The 18,113-nt window shown below is 60.5% G+C and overlaps 1 protein-coding gene across 1 annotated transcript; it reads left to right on the forward strand.

Annotated features, from left to right (window-relative positions):
• The first annotated feature begins 744 nt into the window (after positions 1–744).
• On the forward strand, positions 745–14,634 carry CACTIN (cactin, spliceosome C complex subunit). The gene is made up of 10 exons (XM_032627490.1): positions 745–975; positions 3,311–3,797; positions 6,424–6,519; positions 6,978–7,123; positions 7,926–8,088; positions 8,175–8,289; positions 11,448–11,640; positions 12,152–12,274; positions 12,365–12,645; positions 13,146–14,634. The coding sequence occupies exons 1-10, from the start codon at positions 803–805 to the stop codon at positions 13,634–13,636; spliced, it is 2,268 nt and encodes a 755-aa protein (XP_032483381.1). The 5' UTR covers positions 745–802; the 3' UTR covers positions 13,637–14,634.
• The last annotated feature ends 3,479 nt before the right edge of the window (positions 14,635–18,113 follow it).

The raw sequence follows: 18,113 nt of genomic DNA on the forward strand, positions 1-18,113 counted from the left end.
AGTAAGAATCAAAATAATTAAATAACAACAACGGACCCGAATGCCTTAATAGTAGTGAGTTCCAGTTCAGCTCGGATAAACTTAAAAGCTCACATCAGTGCAACCCAGCTGGAAGGAACAAACACTCCCCGGAGTTTGTATTTGTTCTGCCAGTCTCTCGAGTAATGCGTGGACCCCTTTTAAGGGGAAAATATTTCTCCCGGACTCCCAATTTGAGAAACACTGCATTGAAAATAAGATCCTGTCTGTAAGCAAGCCCTTGGAAAACCCAGTTTTAATCCCAGACGCAGACGGCTCGGCTTGTTTATACACAAGACTAGGCGATCGAGAATGTGCTCACGTTACATTCCGAGATGAGTATCCAGATGAGCTCAAGGATGCATCTGCATGGGGAAAATCACCAGGACAACCCACATCCCATCTTGGACAACCCCACCTTCTCTTGGTCCCGCCTCCCCAGGCTCCGCCCCCTCACAGTTCCTGGTTCGTCCTTGCTCCGCCCACTGCTCCTCTGGCTCCCTAAGGCTCGAGGACCCACCTGGGCCTGCCCCCAGTACTGCCTGAAGAACGAATCCCCAGCCCTAGCGACAACAGTCCGGTAGGAGTTCATTACGCAGGCCACGTTTGAGGACGGTGGGGAGGTTATGGGAGGGTCGGAATCCCCGAAGGATGAGCCGCGAGGTGGGTTGCTATCTCCCTGCTCAGGCGTGGGTGGGGCAGCCAGGCACGCGCCGCGATCGAGGAAGGCCCCCGGCGCAGGTCCCGGATATTTGTGTCCGCGCCGACGCCACCGTCCCAGCCGATGGGTCGCGATACACGCTCTCGCTCGCGGTCGGCTGGTCGCAGGGGCCGAAGGCAGCGGAGGCGGAGTGGGAGTCGGAGTCGGAGCCGAAGTTGTAGCGGGAGCCATGGGCGGCGAAACCGACGTCGCCGGGACGACGAGAGGCGGCGCAGGCGGAGGAGCCGGGAGCGCAGGTAGGGTCGCTGTGTGAGCCGCGCTGGGGGTCCGGCTCCAGCCCTCGGGGAGCTGGGAGACCCCCGAGTTAGTCAGGGAGGGCTTCTTGAAGAAGGGGACGTCTGAGCACGTCGGGGTTAACCAGGCAGCGAAAGGAAAGCGAGAGGCGTTCCAGGCAGGGCGCCTGGTGGTTGGAAGTACAGCAGGAGGCGCCGTGAGCGAGGCGGAGGGGAGTCGATGAAGTCGGAGAGGAAGCGGGAGACCAGATCGTGCGGTCTTGTGTACCGTGGTGAAGGGTTTGACTGTTATTTGGAGGGGAGTAGGGAGCTGTGGAGGATTTTGAACCAGGGAGCGATGTGGTCTGGATTACTTTGCAGAACTCCTGCTGGTTTTCGCGTGGAGAAGGGACTGAGCGTGTCGGCAGGAGTGACACCAGGGAGGAGGAAGATAGTGCAGCTGTCCAGGCAACAGATGATGATGGCCTTCAGGAGAGGGAGGCTGTGGGGAGGTACAGTGGGGAAATGGGGAGATTTGAGAGGGATTTCCGAAGTAGAGGTGACAGCACTTGCCAGTGGAGGTGGGGTGTGAGAGGGAAGAACTGTTGATGGCAGGTGACAGGACTCAACTGACTCCTGAGACTTGGTGCTCAGCCGCCCCTCAGCCCGCAGCCCTTTTCTTCTGGAGATGGGGCACCTGGCCAGCCTTGGCTTGAGTCTGCTCCAGCACAAAGGAACCAGCACCGTGATAGGGACTGACTCTCAGACCTGCGTCCTAGTGCTGGCTCAGCCCATAATTGGCTGTGACACTCAGGCCAGTACCTGCCCCACTGTCCCCCAGATTTCCTCATCTGTGCCCTCAGGATCTCCACGGGGCTTCTCCAGGCGTGCGCTGTCTCCCATCCCTCCAGCCTGTTCTCCACGCCATAGCCAGAGTGACTGTTGTCAGACATAGCTGATCACCCTCTAGGTTTGAGAAGGTGGCTTTTCCTTTTGAGTCTCATAAGATCATTGCCACCTAGGAATTCCAGGAAGATATAAGCAGAGGGAATAGTAAAGAGATGGTTTAAACCAGGGCTTGGCAAACTACAGCCTGTGGACCAAGCATAGTTTTTACATGCTTAAACGGTGAGGAGAAAAAAAAAAAAAATCAAAAGAATAGTATTTCATGACACGTGAAAATTATTTGGATTGGCCGAAAAGTTCATTCGGGTTTTTCCCCAAGATGTTACAGAAAAACCCAAACAAACTTTCTGGCCAACCCAATATATGAAATTCAGGTTTTGGTGTCCAGAAGTAAGATTTTATTGAACAAGTTTATGCCTATTTGTTCACGTACAGTCCGTGGCTGCTTTTGCACTGTGACTGCAGGGTTGAGTAGGTGTGCCATAGACGCTCTGGCTTTTAACAGAAAAAGTTTGCTAACTCTGGTTTCAGCTCCTGGCCTTGATGTTTTAGCATTGGTTCACATGTAGTTGTAAATCTTGTTATTATCAGCTAGGGGTTTCTAAGATTTTAGTTATTCACAAGAATCAACCACCCTAGAAATGTAATTAGAGTCAATGTCCTTTATGAAGATTTGATTAGATTTCCAGTCTGTATTTACGTACTTGAAAATCAAATAATTGATTTTCACGGTGTAGATTCTTTGACGTGAACTTAGTAAGTGGAGCATTTGGCAAACTAAAGACAGATTTAGTTGCTCAGAGGCCCCCAACATTAAAGAATCTATCCCCAGGATTCGTATGTTGCCTTCCCTGCTCGCAGTGCCCTTCCAAGGCTCTGTATTCCCTACAGTCTTACTCCAGTTCACTCCTGCCCGTCCTATAGGACCAGATAAACACCATCTTCTCCTGTAAGCCCTCCCTGGACACCTTGGACAGCGCTTGTAGCTCCTGCACCATCTGGCCCCAAGCCTGCCTCCCTGCCTTCCCCTCCTCCCTCTCTCCCCCTCACTCACTCTGCTCCAGACACACAGGCCTGCCTGCTGCTTCTTGAATATGCCAAGTAAATTCCTGCCCCAGGGCCTTTGCTCTTGCTGTGCCCTCTCCCTGGATCACTGTTTCTCCAGATGTCCGCCTAGCTCCCTCCCCCACTTCCTCCAGCGTTACTTCCTCAGAGAGATCCTCTCTGACCTTTCCACACCCTAATGCTGCATCGCTGTCTTGGTAGCTCCTGGTACCATCTAGTGTCACACTGTGTGTTTGTTGATGTGCAGGCAGGGGCCATCAACGTTTTGGTCACCGTGTCCCCAGAACCTAGAACAGCTCCTGGCACCCAGCAGGCGCCCAGTAAAGGGCGGTGGGATAGATGGCTGGCCAGCAGGCAGCGAGCAGAGCTTCACGGGTTCCCTCCGCAGGTTGGATTCGGATGAGAAGCAGTGGCAGCAGCGGCGAGGCAGGCAGAGCCGGAGCCCCCCGCCAGCCCACCGGCGCTCCCAGGACCGCTCCTCTCAGTCCGACTCAGGTGACGAGCGGCAGCAGCAGCGGGGCCGATGGGCCCGCCAGTGGCAGCAGCGGCCACACTGCTGGTCCCCCAGCTCCTCCGCATCCAGCTCCGCGTCCCCGGGCCACTCCCAGAGCCCTCGGGCGGCGGCGGCGGTCCTGAGCCAGCGGCAGAGCCTGCAGGAGCGGCTGCGCCTGCGCGAGGAGCGGAAGCAGCAGGAGGAGTTGATGAAGGCCTTCGAGACGCCCGAGGAGAAGCGGGCCCGGCGGCTGGCCAAGAAGGAGGCCAAGGAGAGGAAGCAGCGCGAGAAGATGGGCTGGGGCGAGGAGTACATGGGCTACACCAACACCGACAACCCCTTCGGGGACAACAACCTGCTGGGCACCTTCATCTGGAACAAGGTGAGCCTGAGGTGGCCACCGGCCACAGCCCTTACTTCTGCTTGTGTTGCTCGCCAGGTCTTCCTGTCCTTCTGCCGCTTTTTGCTTCATGAACTGTTTTCAACTTATTTTCAAAGACATTGCTTAGCATTCTCAGCACATGTGCCCAGGTCGTACCTGGCCATCGAGAATGTATTTTTACCCACACGTGTGCACACACTGGCTCCGCCAGCTTTTCCCACGCTGTCTCGTGCGGTGTACAGTCTCAGGCACTCTGCCCACAGAACCAGCCTAACCTCAAGACAGCCTCTCAGCGTCACATGCCCAGGGTGGGATTTCACCTCAGAGCTGTCACCTCATCCTTGAGATGAAAACTACACACCAGGACTTCTCCTGCGGTCCAGTGGTTAAGACTCTGTGCTTCCACTGCAGGGGGCGTGGGTTTGACCTCTGGTCTGGGAACTAAGATCCCGCATTCTGCGCGGTGCGGCCAAAACAGATAAATAAAAGACTAAAAAAACTCACAAAACTACACACCAATCCCTTACCCACCGGCCGGGGCCTTGGGCACTTGGATTAAAGCAACACAATTTCCCTCGCAGTCCTGGAGGCCAGAAGTACAAAGTCAAGATGTCAGCAGAGCCACATTCCCTCTGGAGGTTCTAGGGGAGGATCCTTTCTCGCCTCTTCCAGCTTCTGGTGGTTGCTCGCCACCCTTGGCTTGTAGCTGCATCACTCCAGTCTCTGCCTCTGTCGTCACGTGGCTGTCTTCCCTCCGTGTCTGTGTCTTCACGTGATGTTCTCCTCTCTGTGTCTCTGAGTCCAAAGTTCCCTCATCTTATAAGGACACCAATCACTGGACTAAGGCCCAGCCTAGTCTGGCACGACATCAACTAATCACATCCACAGAGACCCTGTTTCCAAATAAGGTCATGTTCCTGGGTTCCCGGGTTGGGACGTGGACATACCTATGTGGAGGACAAATTCGACCCAACACAGCTGTGGGGAGGGTGAGAGCCGGTGGACACAGGCGGAAGCCACCGTATCTACCGCTGTCTACATACACTCTGAGCTCCCAGCACCTCGGGGCCTTTGCACTCACCATTCCTCTACCTGGAGCACTCCCGAGCCCTCCCCATAGCTGTTTCTTCCTCAACCTTCAGATCTCGGCTGATGTGTCCCTCTTCTGAGAGGCCTCCCTGGCCCCCTTGGTCCCCCAGGTCCCCTGCGTCCTTTATCAAGGCACTGCTTCTCCCTTCCTAGTGCTTTACTAACAGACGTGAATCGTGCGCCTGCCGGGTGCTGGGTATCGTGTGGGCCCTGCACATGCGTCAGTGAGCGACAGAGAGAGATGCCTGTCCTTGTGCGGCCATCAGTCTCAGGGGAGGCTGGCTGTAAATAACTCATTTAGCTGAGTCCGCAGAGGAAGGAACGAAGGCAGGCGGGGGTGGGCAAGGAGGCTGCAGTTGAAACGCACGGGTCCAGAGAGGTCTCGTTGCAAAGGTGACATCTAAACACACGTCCCACTTAATGGCGTGTAATTCCTGTGGACTGTGAGCTCGACGGGGCAGGCTCTGTCCCAGGCCCTGGCACGCAGTCGGCCCTCAGTAAATGTCGAATGGGTGAGCGGGCCTCGGGGCGTCTGAGAAGCCCCGGCCCAGCCTCTGAGGCCTCTGTACTTGGGGGAGGGAACTAGACGGCCCAACTGTGTGAGCGGTGTCACGCATCTTGTCCCGGCGCTGGGCCGGCAGAGTGGGCAGGCATGGTGTTGGCCACGAACATGCCTCTCCGGGCCGGGCATTTGTCGAGGGCTCTGTGTCTGAGTGCGGGCTCTCCCCATCCAGGCCCTCTGCGGCTGTTGTGTGTGGCCGTAGAGACGAAGTGCGGTCATTGTCACCGTGTGGCGGTGGCCCCGGGCCGGGCCACCCCGTGTCACCCTGGGGGCACGCTTTTCTGTGCACAGGGGCTCCTGGAACGACCCTCGGAGCCGCAGGAGGTGACAGGAGGCACAGGTCTTGGCATGTGCCACCCACAACAGTTGTGAGATGACTTGGGAGGGGCGGGGAGTCTCCGGGAGCCTGTGCCCGGGCCCCTCCATCAGGTGAGGGCACAGACAGGGAGGAGCCGCTCTCCGTACTCGGGGTGCCCCGAGGGGTCCGTGAGCCGGGACCCCGGCGAGTGTGCTTTCAGAGTCCCCCTCTCGCTCAGCGCTGGTTCTGCCCCTCCGCGTGGCTGCCGGGGGTCTGAGCTGCAGAGAGCCGGACACCACCCAGCCGGTGAAGCCAGGCTTGCGTGTAAAACAAGAGTCAGCAGCCCCAAGTAAGACTGTCCCGTGTGTGACATGGTCGCGTTCTGCAGGGGCGGGGCTGCCTCTCCCTGTGTCTCAGCACACGGCTCGGGGCAGAGGGCGCCCCACGATGCTGGAGTGTACTGAACCGATTCTGCAGGCGAACGGGGGGCCGCGTCTTCCGCTGGAAGTCGGGGTGTGGCCGCGGGCAGGTCACTTCTCCCTCAGCCTCGTGCTCCTCATCGGCAGAGCGGGTGCTTCAGTCTGGTGGATGCCCGCCTCGTAGAGCAGCAGGGGGTCCTGGGGCGGGCGGCAGGAGGGGGCATCGCTGCTCAGTGGGCATGTCGTTGGTCCTTCCAGGCGCTGGAGAAGAAGGGGATCAGCCACCTGGAGGAGAAGGAGCTGAAGGAGCGGAATAAGAGGATCCAGGAGGACAACCGGCTGGAGCTGCAGAAGGTGGGGCGCCCCGGGCCACCCTCCTTCTCTCCTGAGGGCTCCCAGGCTGGCTTACCTTGGCTTACGTCAAGGGGGACCTGATTGGCTTACGTGGAGAGTCCAGGGGACATTGGCTTCAGGCACGGCTGGATCCAGGGGCTCGGGCAGTGACTCCAGAGAGCTGTTTCCCTCCAGCTTGGCTCTGCTGGCCTCTGGGATTTATTCTAAGACGCTCCCTGCTGGGTGGCCAAAGTGGCCCTGGCTGCTGAAGGCTGCTGTGTCTCTAGCAAAAGGAGGGCACCTTCTGCCACAGGGTGTGTCCAGCGTTTCAGGCGTCCCCGGACCGATTCCTGTGTCCGGGGCCGGGCCATGGGTGTGGTCCCACCCGCCCCTAGGGAGCCCCGCAGCCTGACAGGATGAAGGCAGACCCACGAGACCCCCATCGTACGCTGGCCGCTCATGTCCTCGTGTGCCCGCAGGTGAAGCAGCTGCGGCTGGAGCGGGAGCGGGAGAAGGCCATGCGGGAGCAGGAGCTGGAGCTGCTGCAGCGCGAGAAGGAGGCGGAGCACTTCAAGACGTGGGAGGAGCAGGAGGACCACTTCCACCTGCAGCAGGCGAAGCTGCGGTGCGCGCGCCGCCCTCCGCCCGCCCCTCGCTGCCCTCCGCCCGCCGCCCTCCGCCCGCCCCCGGGTGCAGGGAGCGCGCCTCGGGCCCCCCCCCCCCCCACGTTGCCCCTGGGCCCTCGACTTTCCACCACCTCCTCCTCCTCGGGGTCCCTCCCGACCCTCTTTCGGGCGCTGCTTTCCGTCGCTTCCTTCATCGCGCCTGTCTCCCCAGGGGCCGGGTGCCAAGGGGTTCCACGAATGTGCTGCTGAGTAGAGGGTGCCGGGTGCCCCGCCATCCCCAGACCACGGGGTGGTTCACTCAGCAGCCTCATCTAGAGTCAGGAAAAGTGAGGCTCCTGGGGTGTCGAGAGTTGCCCGAGCTCGCACGGGGTGTGTGAGCTCCAGGCCCGGCCCCCTTCTCACCTTGCTGCTCACCAGCCGCGCCAGCCCCCAGGGGCTCAGACCTGCCTGGTTCCAGGGCTCCCTGGGGTTGGACCAGGGTCAGCCTCTGATGCGTTTTCCCACACACAGCACTGAGGCTCCAGATCTTTCACCCCAGGTGGGCCTCTCTGACCCTGTGTCCCCGCCCACCCGCTGCCCTTCAGACCCCCTTGCTCCCGTCTCTGCCCCTTTCAGGGCCTGTGCCTTCCAGCTGACTTGTCTTGCTCCTCTGCCTGACGCCTCCTCTTCCAGGAAGCCTTCCCTGACCACCACCCACAGCAGGCCGGGCTCCTTCCCTGGCTCCGGTCAACCCCCGAGGGCGAGGTCTTTAGGAGGGTGGACACAGCCCTGGCTTTGACACTGCCCCCCGCTCCCCGGCAGCTCCAAGATCCGCATCCGGGACGGGCGGGCCAAGCCCATCGACCTCCTGGCCAAGTACATCAGCGCTGAGGACGACGACCTGGCTGTGGAGATGCACGAGCCCTACACCTTCCTCAACGGCCTCACGGTGGCCGACATGGAAGACCTGCTGGAGGACATCCAGGTACGGCCCTGCTGTGCGCCTGGCACTGCTGCTGCCACCCCAGCCCCGGGCATGCCTTCACCCACCGTCTGCACCTCCGCCTTCAGGTGTACATGGAGCTCGAGCAGGGCAAGAACGCGGACTTCTGGCGGGACATGACCATCATCACGGAGGATGAGATCGCCAAGCTCCGCAAGCTGGAGGCCTCGGGCAAGGGGCCAGGTAATGCGGGCCGGGCCACCGGAGACACACCGGGCTGTGCCCTCGGGGAGGCACCTCTGGGTCTGGTGGGAGCCCCTTGGGCCGGGTGGCTCCACAGAAGAGGCCTCGGCTTCGTCTCTGGGGTCTCCCTGCCAGGGCCTGTCTGCGAGCCACCAGGGGGCAGCACTAGGCAGCGGGGGCAGCGGGTCCTGAGCGAGGCGCTCTCCCGCTGGCGTGCGGGCTCACCCAAGCAGCGCCAGTGGCTTCCTTTAAACAGCTGCTTAGCGCTGGGCTTCCCCAGGAGTGGCGTCTGTGGGTTTTCTGTTTGGGTTTCAAGTTTTCGCCAGAGGCTTTGTCCGTTTGAGAACAGGACCTGACTGCACTTGGCGGGAACCCGTGCGGCGTGGCGTGCTTCTTTAATCAACTTTTCTTTTCCTCAGAATGATTGCCTGCACATAATTGCAAGGGAGACAAGCTCTAAAGCAGGGTCTCTCCCCCCAACACTGCTGACATTTTGGCCCAGACCGTTCTCTGTGGGGCCGTCCTGGGCCCTGTGGGGTGTGGAGCAGCCTCCCTGCCCCACCCACTCAGTGACAGGAGCCCCTGGTCGTGACAACCACAGATGTCCCCTGACATGGCCCATTGTCCCCTGGCGGGAGGCAGATTCAACTCCAGTTGAGAGGCACTGTTCTAAAAGCTCGTTGACAACCACTGCAGTCCCACCCCTCCCGCCCCCCTGAAGCCACCGGCTTTAATGACATCTAGCTCCTGGGGGCCTTGAGCCTGTGTCACTAAGCTCTCAGCTCCATGTCAGTGCCCACCCATGGTGGCTGAGGACGAATGCCCTCCTTCCCTGAGCCTGTGTAAGTGCTGTTCTTTGCTCAGTTGGGGTGGTCGGGGAGGTTTTCTTCCTCTTAGGAAAAGGAGGAGCATTCTTTATCTTTGTAAGTGGAGTTTTATTTCTCCCGTAGTGGGGCACATCTTGTAGTAATTTCCAGAGAAAGGAAAGAACTCTTTGCTATCAGAAATGGGTGTCCAGGGGAATTCCCTGGAAGTCCAGTGGTTAGGACTCTGTGTTTTCACTGCCGAGGGCCCAGGTTCAATCCCTGGTCGGGGAACTAAGATCCCACAAGCCACGTGGCACGGCCAAAAATATCCAGAAACAACCACGACGATGACAAAAAATAAATGCATGTCCAGAAACGTCTGCTTTGGTGGCAGTGGTGCTGGTTGGGAGGGTGCTGCGGGGCCCTTGGACAGAATGACAGTTACAGGTGTGGCTCTGGGTGCACACCCAGGCCGCCCAGCAGCTTGGCCACCTGGGGCCGATCGGTGACCTCCCCAGAGCTTGGTTGTTCCTTGCATCGTACGGGGTTGAGAAAACACCTCCGGGAGGATTGCGTGAAGAGGAGTGAGTACATGGTCGTCAGGCATTCAAAACAGTGCCCGTTCTTATCATGCCAGCGCCTCAGCGCAAGGACCGTGGGTGGGGGACTCTGCACCACCGACCCCACCTTCCCCAGGGGGTCAGACACCTGGGAGGCTCCCATCAGGCCCCCTGCCCCGTCCCTGGGCCCTTTCTCCCCACTCCCTCTTCCACCGCGAGTGGGTTGTCTGCTGCCACCCTCCTGCAGCTTCCTGCACTCGCCCCAGAGGAGGAGCCCCTTTCTGGGACCCCACATCTCTCTTTCCTGTGGTTTGTGCCCTCGCATCCTCCAGTAACTTGTAGAGAGAGACAGGAAATTGTTGGCGTCCCACGTGTCAGGAAATGTCTTCTCTCCCCTTGGCTGGTGGCCAGGGGGCAGGGGGACGTTGTGCTGGGTCCCTCCCGTTTCCAGGGCTCCCCACATGCCTTGCCCACGGTCCCTCCTGTGGCACTTCCCTTCCCTCTCCCCCTGCCTGCCACGTCAGTCACCCCTCTGTCCCCTTTCCCTTCTCGCGTGTTACGGTCAAGGTCCCAGGTGTCCTCAAAGAGAGTGTTTGTGTTTGTCTTCTTTTGGCCTGATTTCTGAGAGAAGAGGGGGAACTTCTTGTCTCCACCACTCCTGGAGCCCCTCAGAGGCGGCCTTCATTTTAAATTAAGTTGGCCCTTCCCTTTCCTTTCCCTTTTCCCGTTTTCTTTCCTTTTTTTCCCCCCCTCTCCTTTTCTTCTCTTTGCAGCTGGGAAATCCTAACTGTACAATAGAGCGTGCAGTAGGAAGTGGGTCCCCTTACAATCCCTGTGGGTCCTCCCAGGGAGCATCTCTGAGGAGAAGCCTTCCCCCCACCCAAACAGTGCCACCCCCTCTCCTGAAATGGTGTCCCAGAGGGCACTCAGCCGGCACTCTCCAGCCAGGCCTGTTGGTGGACCCTTGGGTGGCATCCAAACCCAGGACCTGGCTTCCTTTAAGCAGTGGCCCAGCACCTGAGGCTTCTGTGGGAGCGGTTCCCACTGGGGCTGTCTGTTTGGGTTGTAAGTTAGCACCGGTGGCTCCGTCTGTCTGAGCGAGCAGAGGCCTGGCTTCTGTTTGAGGTCTGTGCAGGATGCAGCTCTGCTTGGCCGGGTGTGAAGGGTGTCGCCGAATTGGGTTTTGGTCCCGTGATGTGTCTGCACCTGCTACAGACCGAGGCCGGGCTGCCGGCCCTGTGGGTCTGCCGCTGAGGCCAGGGCTGCTTGGGATCCCAGGTGCTGATTCCAGGGTCCCAGGTTGGTTGGCTGGAGGGGACTCGGGTTCTTGACCCTGTCGGATCAGCTGGGCTTGGAGAAGCCGGCTTTGGAGCAGGGAACACGAGCCGGTTGCCTGCCCCCACGTTCACTCAGCAGCTGCGTACGGAGCTCCCTGCCCTTGGAAAGCCGGGAATCAGGCATCCAGGCCAAGGGAGCAGTCTGGTAGTTGACGAAGGCTTCCCAGTAGAAGGGATGCTCTCGCTGAGGACTGAGGATGGCTGGGATCTAGGAGGTGGACTCGATGGGGAAGAACTTATTGCTGGTGGGAAGCACCCACCGCATGTGCAGGGGCCTTGGGGCAGGGCAGGGGTCGGAAGGGCACAGCGTGCTGATGAGCCACAAACAAGGAAGCCAGCCATTGTGAGGGAGAGCTGGGGTCAGGCAGCATTGGCCTCACCCTCAGGGGCCTCTCAGTCTAGAGGGTTAGGACCTGGGCCCAGCCCCATGCCGAGCAGCCCTCACCCCACTGCAGGTGAGCGGCGAGAGGGGGTCAACGCCTCGGTCAGTTCCGACGTGCAGTCGGTCTTCAAGGGGAAGACGTACAGCCAGCTGCAGGTCATCTTCCAGGGCATCGAGGGCAAGATACGGGCCGGGGGCCCCAACCTAGACATGGGCTACTGGGAGAGCCTGCTGCAGCAGCTGCGTGCCCACATGGCCCGTGCCAGGTGAGCTGGCGGGGCCTCCCTGGGAGCCACAAGCTGGGGCCCCAGCTGCAAGGCCCCCGCCCAGCCCCCAGCAGCCTGCCCGCCTTCCTTCCGGCCTCTACTTAGCACCTGGTCTTTGTTTTCCCCGGGTCACTGGACATCACAGGAAGCCCTCAAGGCTGCTGTCCCCCGCCTTCCACAGGCCCCATACCCTCTGTGTATGAATTCTTCTCGTGCTTGGCGCTGTCGTGTAAACACGGGTCCTGTCTGCCGCTAAGTGCAGTCACTTCCAAATTTATCCTCTTCCTCCCCTGTCCCCCGTCCTTTTCCAGCCCAGCTTGGCCCTTAGGTCACGCCTGCATGTGAACACCCCAGTACAGGGACCTGCCCCCTCCCGGTGTCCGCCTGTGCCGTGGCCACTTGCTGCCCTCAAACTCCGGGTCCTTGCAGCAAAATGGGGGGGTCATGAGAAGTCCTTGGGGGGGGCCTTCCGCCTTGGAGTGTCAGGGTGACCACCCGGCCTGCGTTCCAGGCTCCGCGAGCGGCACCAGGACGTGCTGCGGCAGAAGCTGTACAAGCTGAAGCAGGAGCAGGGTGTGGAGAGCGAGCCCCTGTTCCCCATCCTCAAGCAGGAGCCGCAGTCTCCGGGCCACAGGTAGGCCTGGGTCTGGACGTCCCCTGCCGGGCGGCGGGACTAGAAGCCCCGCCCACTGCCCGACCCGCTCAGTCCAGCCCTCTCTCGCAGCCTGGAGCCTGAGGACCCGGCCCCCACCCCGCCCGGGCCCTCGGAGGGTGGCGCTACTGAGCCGGAGGCGGAAGCCGCCGCACCGGCGGAGGGCGAGGCGGACGGGGAAGCGGTGCTCATGGAGGAGGATCTGATCCAACAGAGCCTGGAAGACTACGACGCCGGCAAGTACAGCCCGCGGCTGCTCACGGCCCACGAGCTACCGCTGGACGCCCACGTGCTGGAGCCGGACGAGGACCTGCAGCGCCTGCAGCTGTCCAGGCAGCAGCTCCAGGTCACAGGTGCGGGGCGGGGCCAGCAGGGGGCGGAGCCTCCCCTTGGTGAAGGGGGCGTTGGTGGTGAACCCGCTCTCGATGCTGCTCCGCGCTCCGCAGCCTACTCTCTTGAGAGTGTCCGTTCATTCAGCTGCTGGCTCGCTCGTTTGTTCGTTCTGGGCGTGACCGGCTGGCTGGTCCCAAGGACGCAGGGGTGGTGGTCTTTACTTCCCGTGCCCAGCTCTGCTCTGAGCTCCTTACACTGCCCGCTTGCCCGGGCCTTGGCCTTCCTGGGCAGCCATCGTCCCGGAACAGCGGAGAAACGGCCTCGGAAAGGCCCCGGTCCGGGGGTCCCACTGCAGGCTTCTGACCACCAGGCTCTTCGGCCAACCCGGCAGGGGACACGTGGTGTTTGGTGCCCACCCGGGAGGGCGGGGGGCACCGGGCAGGCGGGCCCGGGTCGGGGCATGTGACCGGGAAAGGGAGGCTGCGGTGCCGGGGTCCCGGTTAACGCGCCCCGCCCGCAGGCGACGCCACCGAGAGCGCGGAGGACATCTTCTTCCGGCGCGCCAAGGAGGGCATGGGCCAGGACGAGGCACAGTTCAGCGTGGAGATGCCGCTGACGGGCAAGGCCTACCTGTGGGCGGACAAGTACCGGCCGCGCAAGCCGCGCTTCTTCAACCGCGTGCACACGGGCTTCGAGTGGAACAAGTACAACCAGACGCACTACGACTTCGACAACCCGCCGCCCAAGATCGTGCAGGGCTACAAGTTCAACATCTTCTACCCCGACCTCATCGACAAGCGCTCCACGCCCGAGTACTTCCTGGAGGCTTGCGCCGACAACAAGGATTTTGCCACGCTCCGCTTCCACGCCGGGCCGCCCTACGAGGACATCGCCTTCAAGATCGTCAACCGCGAGTGGGAGTACTCGCACCGCCACGGCTTCCGCTGCCAGTTCGCCAACGGCATCTTCCAGCTCTGGTTCCACTTCAAGCGCTACCGCTACCGCCGGTGACCGGCGGGCCCCCTCCCGGACCCCTGCGAACTGACCAGGGGTGTGGGAAGCCAGCAGCCTCCCCTGGCTGGGCCTCCTCCTTGCGGGGCCTCACTTCCTGCTGTGAAAAGGGGTCGCTGCGGAGCCTGCCTCAGAGAGCTGAGGGGACCCACCACCAGGCGGGCCTGGGGCATTGACGCACAGGAGGGGCTGCTGATGGGATTTTCAGAGCCCAGGGAACCAAGCAAGCGTCTCCAGACCTCAGTCCTTGGATTGACGCTGAGCCCCACCCAAGAAACAGGCCCTGCATCACCGGGGCTCTGGGGGGCTTGCAGGGCGTTGCTCAGCCCCTGGACATGGCCAGCGGCTGCAGGACCCAGGCTCCAGGCCCTTGAGTGCATGTTCCCGGAGAGGCCATCCGGGGACGTCTGTGGTCCCCCAGCTCGCCCCTGGTGCTGGCTGGGGTCAGCCTCCGCCCGGTGAGCACGGAGGATGCGTCACCGCCCGCCATCAGGTCTGGGAACATCCTTCCACAGCCACCGAGCACAGGAGCCCCCAGGGTGCGGCTGTGGCGCCCCATCGGGCCTCTGGGCCTCTGCGCGTCCCTCAAGGCTGCGCTCCTAGAGCCACTTCCCAGCCACCACAGGGCTGCTCTCCTTGTTGCCGAGTCTCAGACACGGGCAGTCAAGGGCCTGGCAGGTACGATCACTCACCCAGTCATAGACTGTCAACGGTGCCCCAGGCGGGCCCACCCCAGAAACAGATTGCTTTTAGCGTTTTCTTATGGAGACATTTCCAACCTCAAGTGGTCAGAAGCCTGAAGGGCCGCTGCCAGCTCCTCAGACAGCCTCGCCCAAACACCCTATTTCATCTGGAAACATTTCTATTTCAGGCTGTTTCTGTAAAACGATTTTTTTAGGTGGGGGGGTGGGGGGTGGGGGGGAATCTTGTTTATTTTCATTTAATTGGTCTACTTGTGAGATTGCATGTTTCTTTTCAATAAACATTTTATTTTGGAATAAGTTTAGGTTTTCAGAAATGCCGCAGAGATAGTCTAGTGTTCCCGCACCCCACACTCAGCTGTCCCCATTGTTAACGCCTTACGTAACCACAGCACATCTGTCACGACTAAGGCACTAAACGGCCAAGAAGACCTTTTGAAAACAACTACCACACCTAAAAATAGTCAATGACAGTTCTTTAGGGAGCCCCTCATAGTCTGAGGGCTTCCTCCCGCTTTGTCCCCCACCCCTGGCCTCAGCTCCCAGAAGGAGGGTGTACTTCTGAACGCTCCAGGAGGTGCGCAGCTGCTCACCTAGGCCAGGGGACGATGCTCATTGGTGTCTGGGGACATCTGTGCTGGTCATGATCTGGGGGGCTCCTGACATCGTGGCGTGGGGGCCAGGGATGCTGTTCCACACCTCACAGGGCCCACGATGGCCCCCCACAGACAGTAATCTGCCCCTATGTTCCCAGCGCTGAGGCTGACACTCCCCAGGCCACTGGTCATCTACCAACCCCGACTTAACAATGTCCCAGGAGCCTCTGGCTCAGCTCTGGCCTCCACTGCCCTGCCCCACCCCACACATGCTCATACATCAGTAAACATGTTCTAGACAGCAGAGCTTGGGGACTCAGCAGGGAAGTGCATCTGGTCATGGGACGCCCAATCCCCACTGCAGACCCTGTCCCACCCAGCCAGCCTGGTCCAGAATGAAGACTACCCTTGAGAGCAGCACACAGACCATATCCATCCCCTTTGGAACCCTCCACAGGCATTAGTAATCAATTGCTGATTGCCAGAGCAATCTTAGAATCTTCTGGGCAGCCGCTACCAGTTAATCCCTGGCCTGCTCCACTGTCATCGAGTGTGGGACAGGCCCCGGGAGCAGGGAGCAGGGTTGAGTCGGGGGCAGAGCCGGGAGGCACTTTCGCGCCTAGCAGGGTGCTTTGTCACCAGATGGGTCGGGCCTTGTTCTGTTCTCAGAGCACAGGTTCTGTGTGGCTGAAATAGGCTGGCCTTTAGCCTGTGTTTTGTGGACCTCACGCCAGCCCTACATGACAGCGCTTGTGTCCATTTGGGGAAACAGGCTCACAGAGGCACATGTTTTCAAGCCTAGAAAGCAGCAGTCAGGGTTAGAACCCGGGTTTCTCCAACCTCCCATTCGCAGACCGTTTCCCCACCTGCCTCCTAAGGAGTCCTCCCAGCCCCAGCATCCTGGTTCCTCCTCACGCCCCTCCTGCAATCCAGGCAGGGAGTCTACCCAAGGGAGGTGGCGGCTCTGAGCAGGCAGAACAAGGTGGCTGTGACCCCGACTCGCTGGGCACATGTTTAGCCAGGAGCCCCCCGTCTGGAGGGAGGAGAGCTGGGCTCAGTCGCCCTCCAGGCAAGGAGTCAGGGTAGGGCAGGGGAGGCGCTGAGTCTGGGGGGCCCCAGAAGGGCCACTGAAGGCTCCCTGGAGGAGGGGAGGGATGCAGGTTCTGGGCCTGGGAGGACGGGGCTGCCGGGCAGAGAAGGAGGGTGGGGCCTGCCTTTCAGAGGAAAAGGCAACAGGTGCGCCCAGGGCAGGGCCGAATGCAAGTCCAGCTGCTGGACTCTTTCCCAGGGCACTGGGGAGCCATAGAGGGTGAGTAAGCTGGGCAGGGCACAAGTTGAGTGTCAGGGAGACGCCTCAGGCAGACTGGAGGCACATCACCCCACCCAGCTGCCCCATGACACAGCCCTGGCCCAGCATCCACCCAGTGTCCCTCAGATTGTCCCCAACCCCCACCCCAGCCTCTTCCTGCCCTAGGCTGTGAGTGAAGCTAAGAATAGATGCTCTCAGCCTGGCTCCCACCGGAAACCACAGCCATGGCACGTCCCACCATCTGGAGCCCCCAGGCCATCTCAACCCCTCCCACGACTCCCGTGTGCCCTTTGAGCAGGGTGGGGGGTGGGAAACGGAGGCCAGGAGACCACTAGCCACCAGCCCAGGAGGTGGGGGAAGCCCAGTACTCATATTCAGATCCCACCCACACGTGGCCTTTCACACGTCCTATCTGCCTTCCAGGCCTCAGTTTCCCATCTATAAAATGAGCATTTTTACCCCCCCCCCCCCCCCCCCCCGCCTTGCAGAGTCGTGGTGAGACCTAGGCTAATTGCAAGTCGAGTGCGCTTCTCTGACCCCTGCCCTGGCTACTTCCCAGAAGGAGCACTGTCCTTCTTATCTCAGGCCAGAGGAAGTGAGACCGGAACAGTCCCCTTTCATCTCACCCACCACTCCATCTGAAGTCCCAGCTCCACATCCTCTTCCCACCAAGTCTGCCTTCCTTACAGTTCCCCGAAGCCTCATGTTCTCTCTTGCCTCCAAAGTTTTGCACGTGTAATTTCTGCCACGTCTCTTGAACCTGTGGAACTCCTACGCATTCCACAAAGCCCCAGTTCTCAGTCCCTTCTCCCTTACCCCCACCCCAGGATGCCTTCCTGGCTCACCTCCTGGGCTCCTACCTAAGCCCTGTCACTTCCTTGGGCCCAGCCCTGAGCGCAGGAGAGTGGGACTGTCTGTATCCAGCTTTCTCTCTCTCCAGCCTGGGGGATCTTTGAGGGCAGGTCAGGTTTAGTCTACCTGTTCTACCACATGGGCTGCCACACAGAGTTGCCCTTAAGGAGGGGGTGGGGGAGGCAAGACTGCCTGGAACAACTAGGCTTTACAGAGGAGAGGGCCTCGAAGCCAGGGCTCTGCCAGATGCATAGGAGTTGGGGAGATTCCTTGTCAAGGAAGAGAAGTTACGGTTAAGTGGGATGGAACAGAGGAGGTGCCATCTGGAGGGATGCAGAGGCCGGAAGGATAGTGGGTAGACCCAATGGAGGGGAGAGCAGGGCCAGGGCAGGAGTCCATCTTTCTCACTCAGAGCCTGTACTCTGTGCCCCTCCCAGGCTCCTGAGGACTGGGTGGGGTGAGGTCAAGGCCAAGCCAGACAGCCCCGGCTCACTCCAGGCCTTAACTGAGGGCCAGGGAGGCCCAAGGCCACCCCTCCATGCCCAAGCCCTGCCCTCCACACATCTTCGAAGGCCAGCCCCAGGCCCGTGGACCCCCTTCACCCACCTGAGGCCCAAGGACTGTGGGCAGGAAGGATCTTTAAGGAGCTTCTCACTTTCCTGCATCACGGTCCAGCCTCCATGCCTTTGCTCTAGGGGTACCCAGGTGGTCACCCTCTGCTTTCATGGCTTTGGGCTGATCAGACCCTGGCCCACAGCCCTGAGTGAGTCTGGGGGCTTCCAAGGAAGCCAATCCTTCCTGGGTAGACATTCCCCAGCCCTGCTTCCAGCCCGCTGCTCATCCTCAATCACTCCTGCAGTGCCGGGCTCTGGGCATCCTTCCCCACCCTGCACTGCGGGGGCTGAGGGAAAGCACACCTCCCCACCCGGACTGCAGGCGGCTCTGCAGGGGGCTTTGCCTCCTCTGGCCCCAATGCCAGCCTGTGTCCTCACAGGATCCTCCCCCTAGAATGCCACCAC

This window comes from Phocoena sinus, chromosome 3 (genome assembly GCF_008692025.1).
Source record: "Phocoena sinus isolate mPhoSin1 chromosome 3, mPhoSin1.pri, whole genome shotgun sequence".
Taxonomy (NCBI): Eukaryota; Metazoa; Chordata; class Mammalia; order Artiodactyla; family Phocoenidae; genus Phocoena; species Phocoena sinus.

Coding starts and splice junctions, on each gene's coding strand:
- CACTIN (XM_032627490.1), top strand. CDS start 803: ATGGGTCGCGATACACGCTCTCGCTCGCGGTCGGCTGGTCGCAGGGGC. Junction 8,290..11,447: donor GGCCTCGGGCAAGGGGCCAG/GTAATGCGGGCC, acceptor ACCCCACTGCAG/GTGAGCGGCGAGAGGGGGTC. Junction 12,646..13,145: donor GCAGCAGCTCCAGGTCACAG/GTGCGGGGCGGG, acceptor CCCCGCCCGCAG/GCGACGCCACCGAGAGCGCG.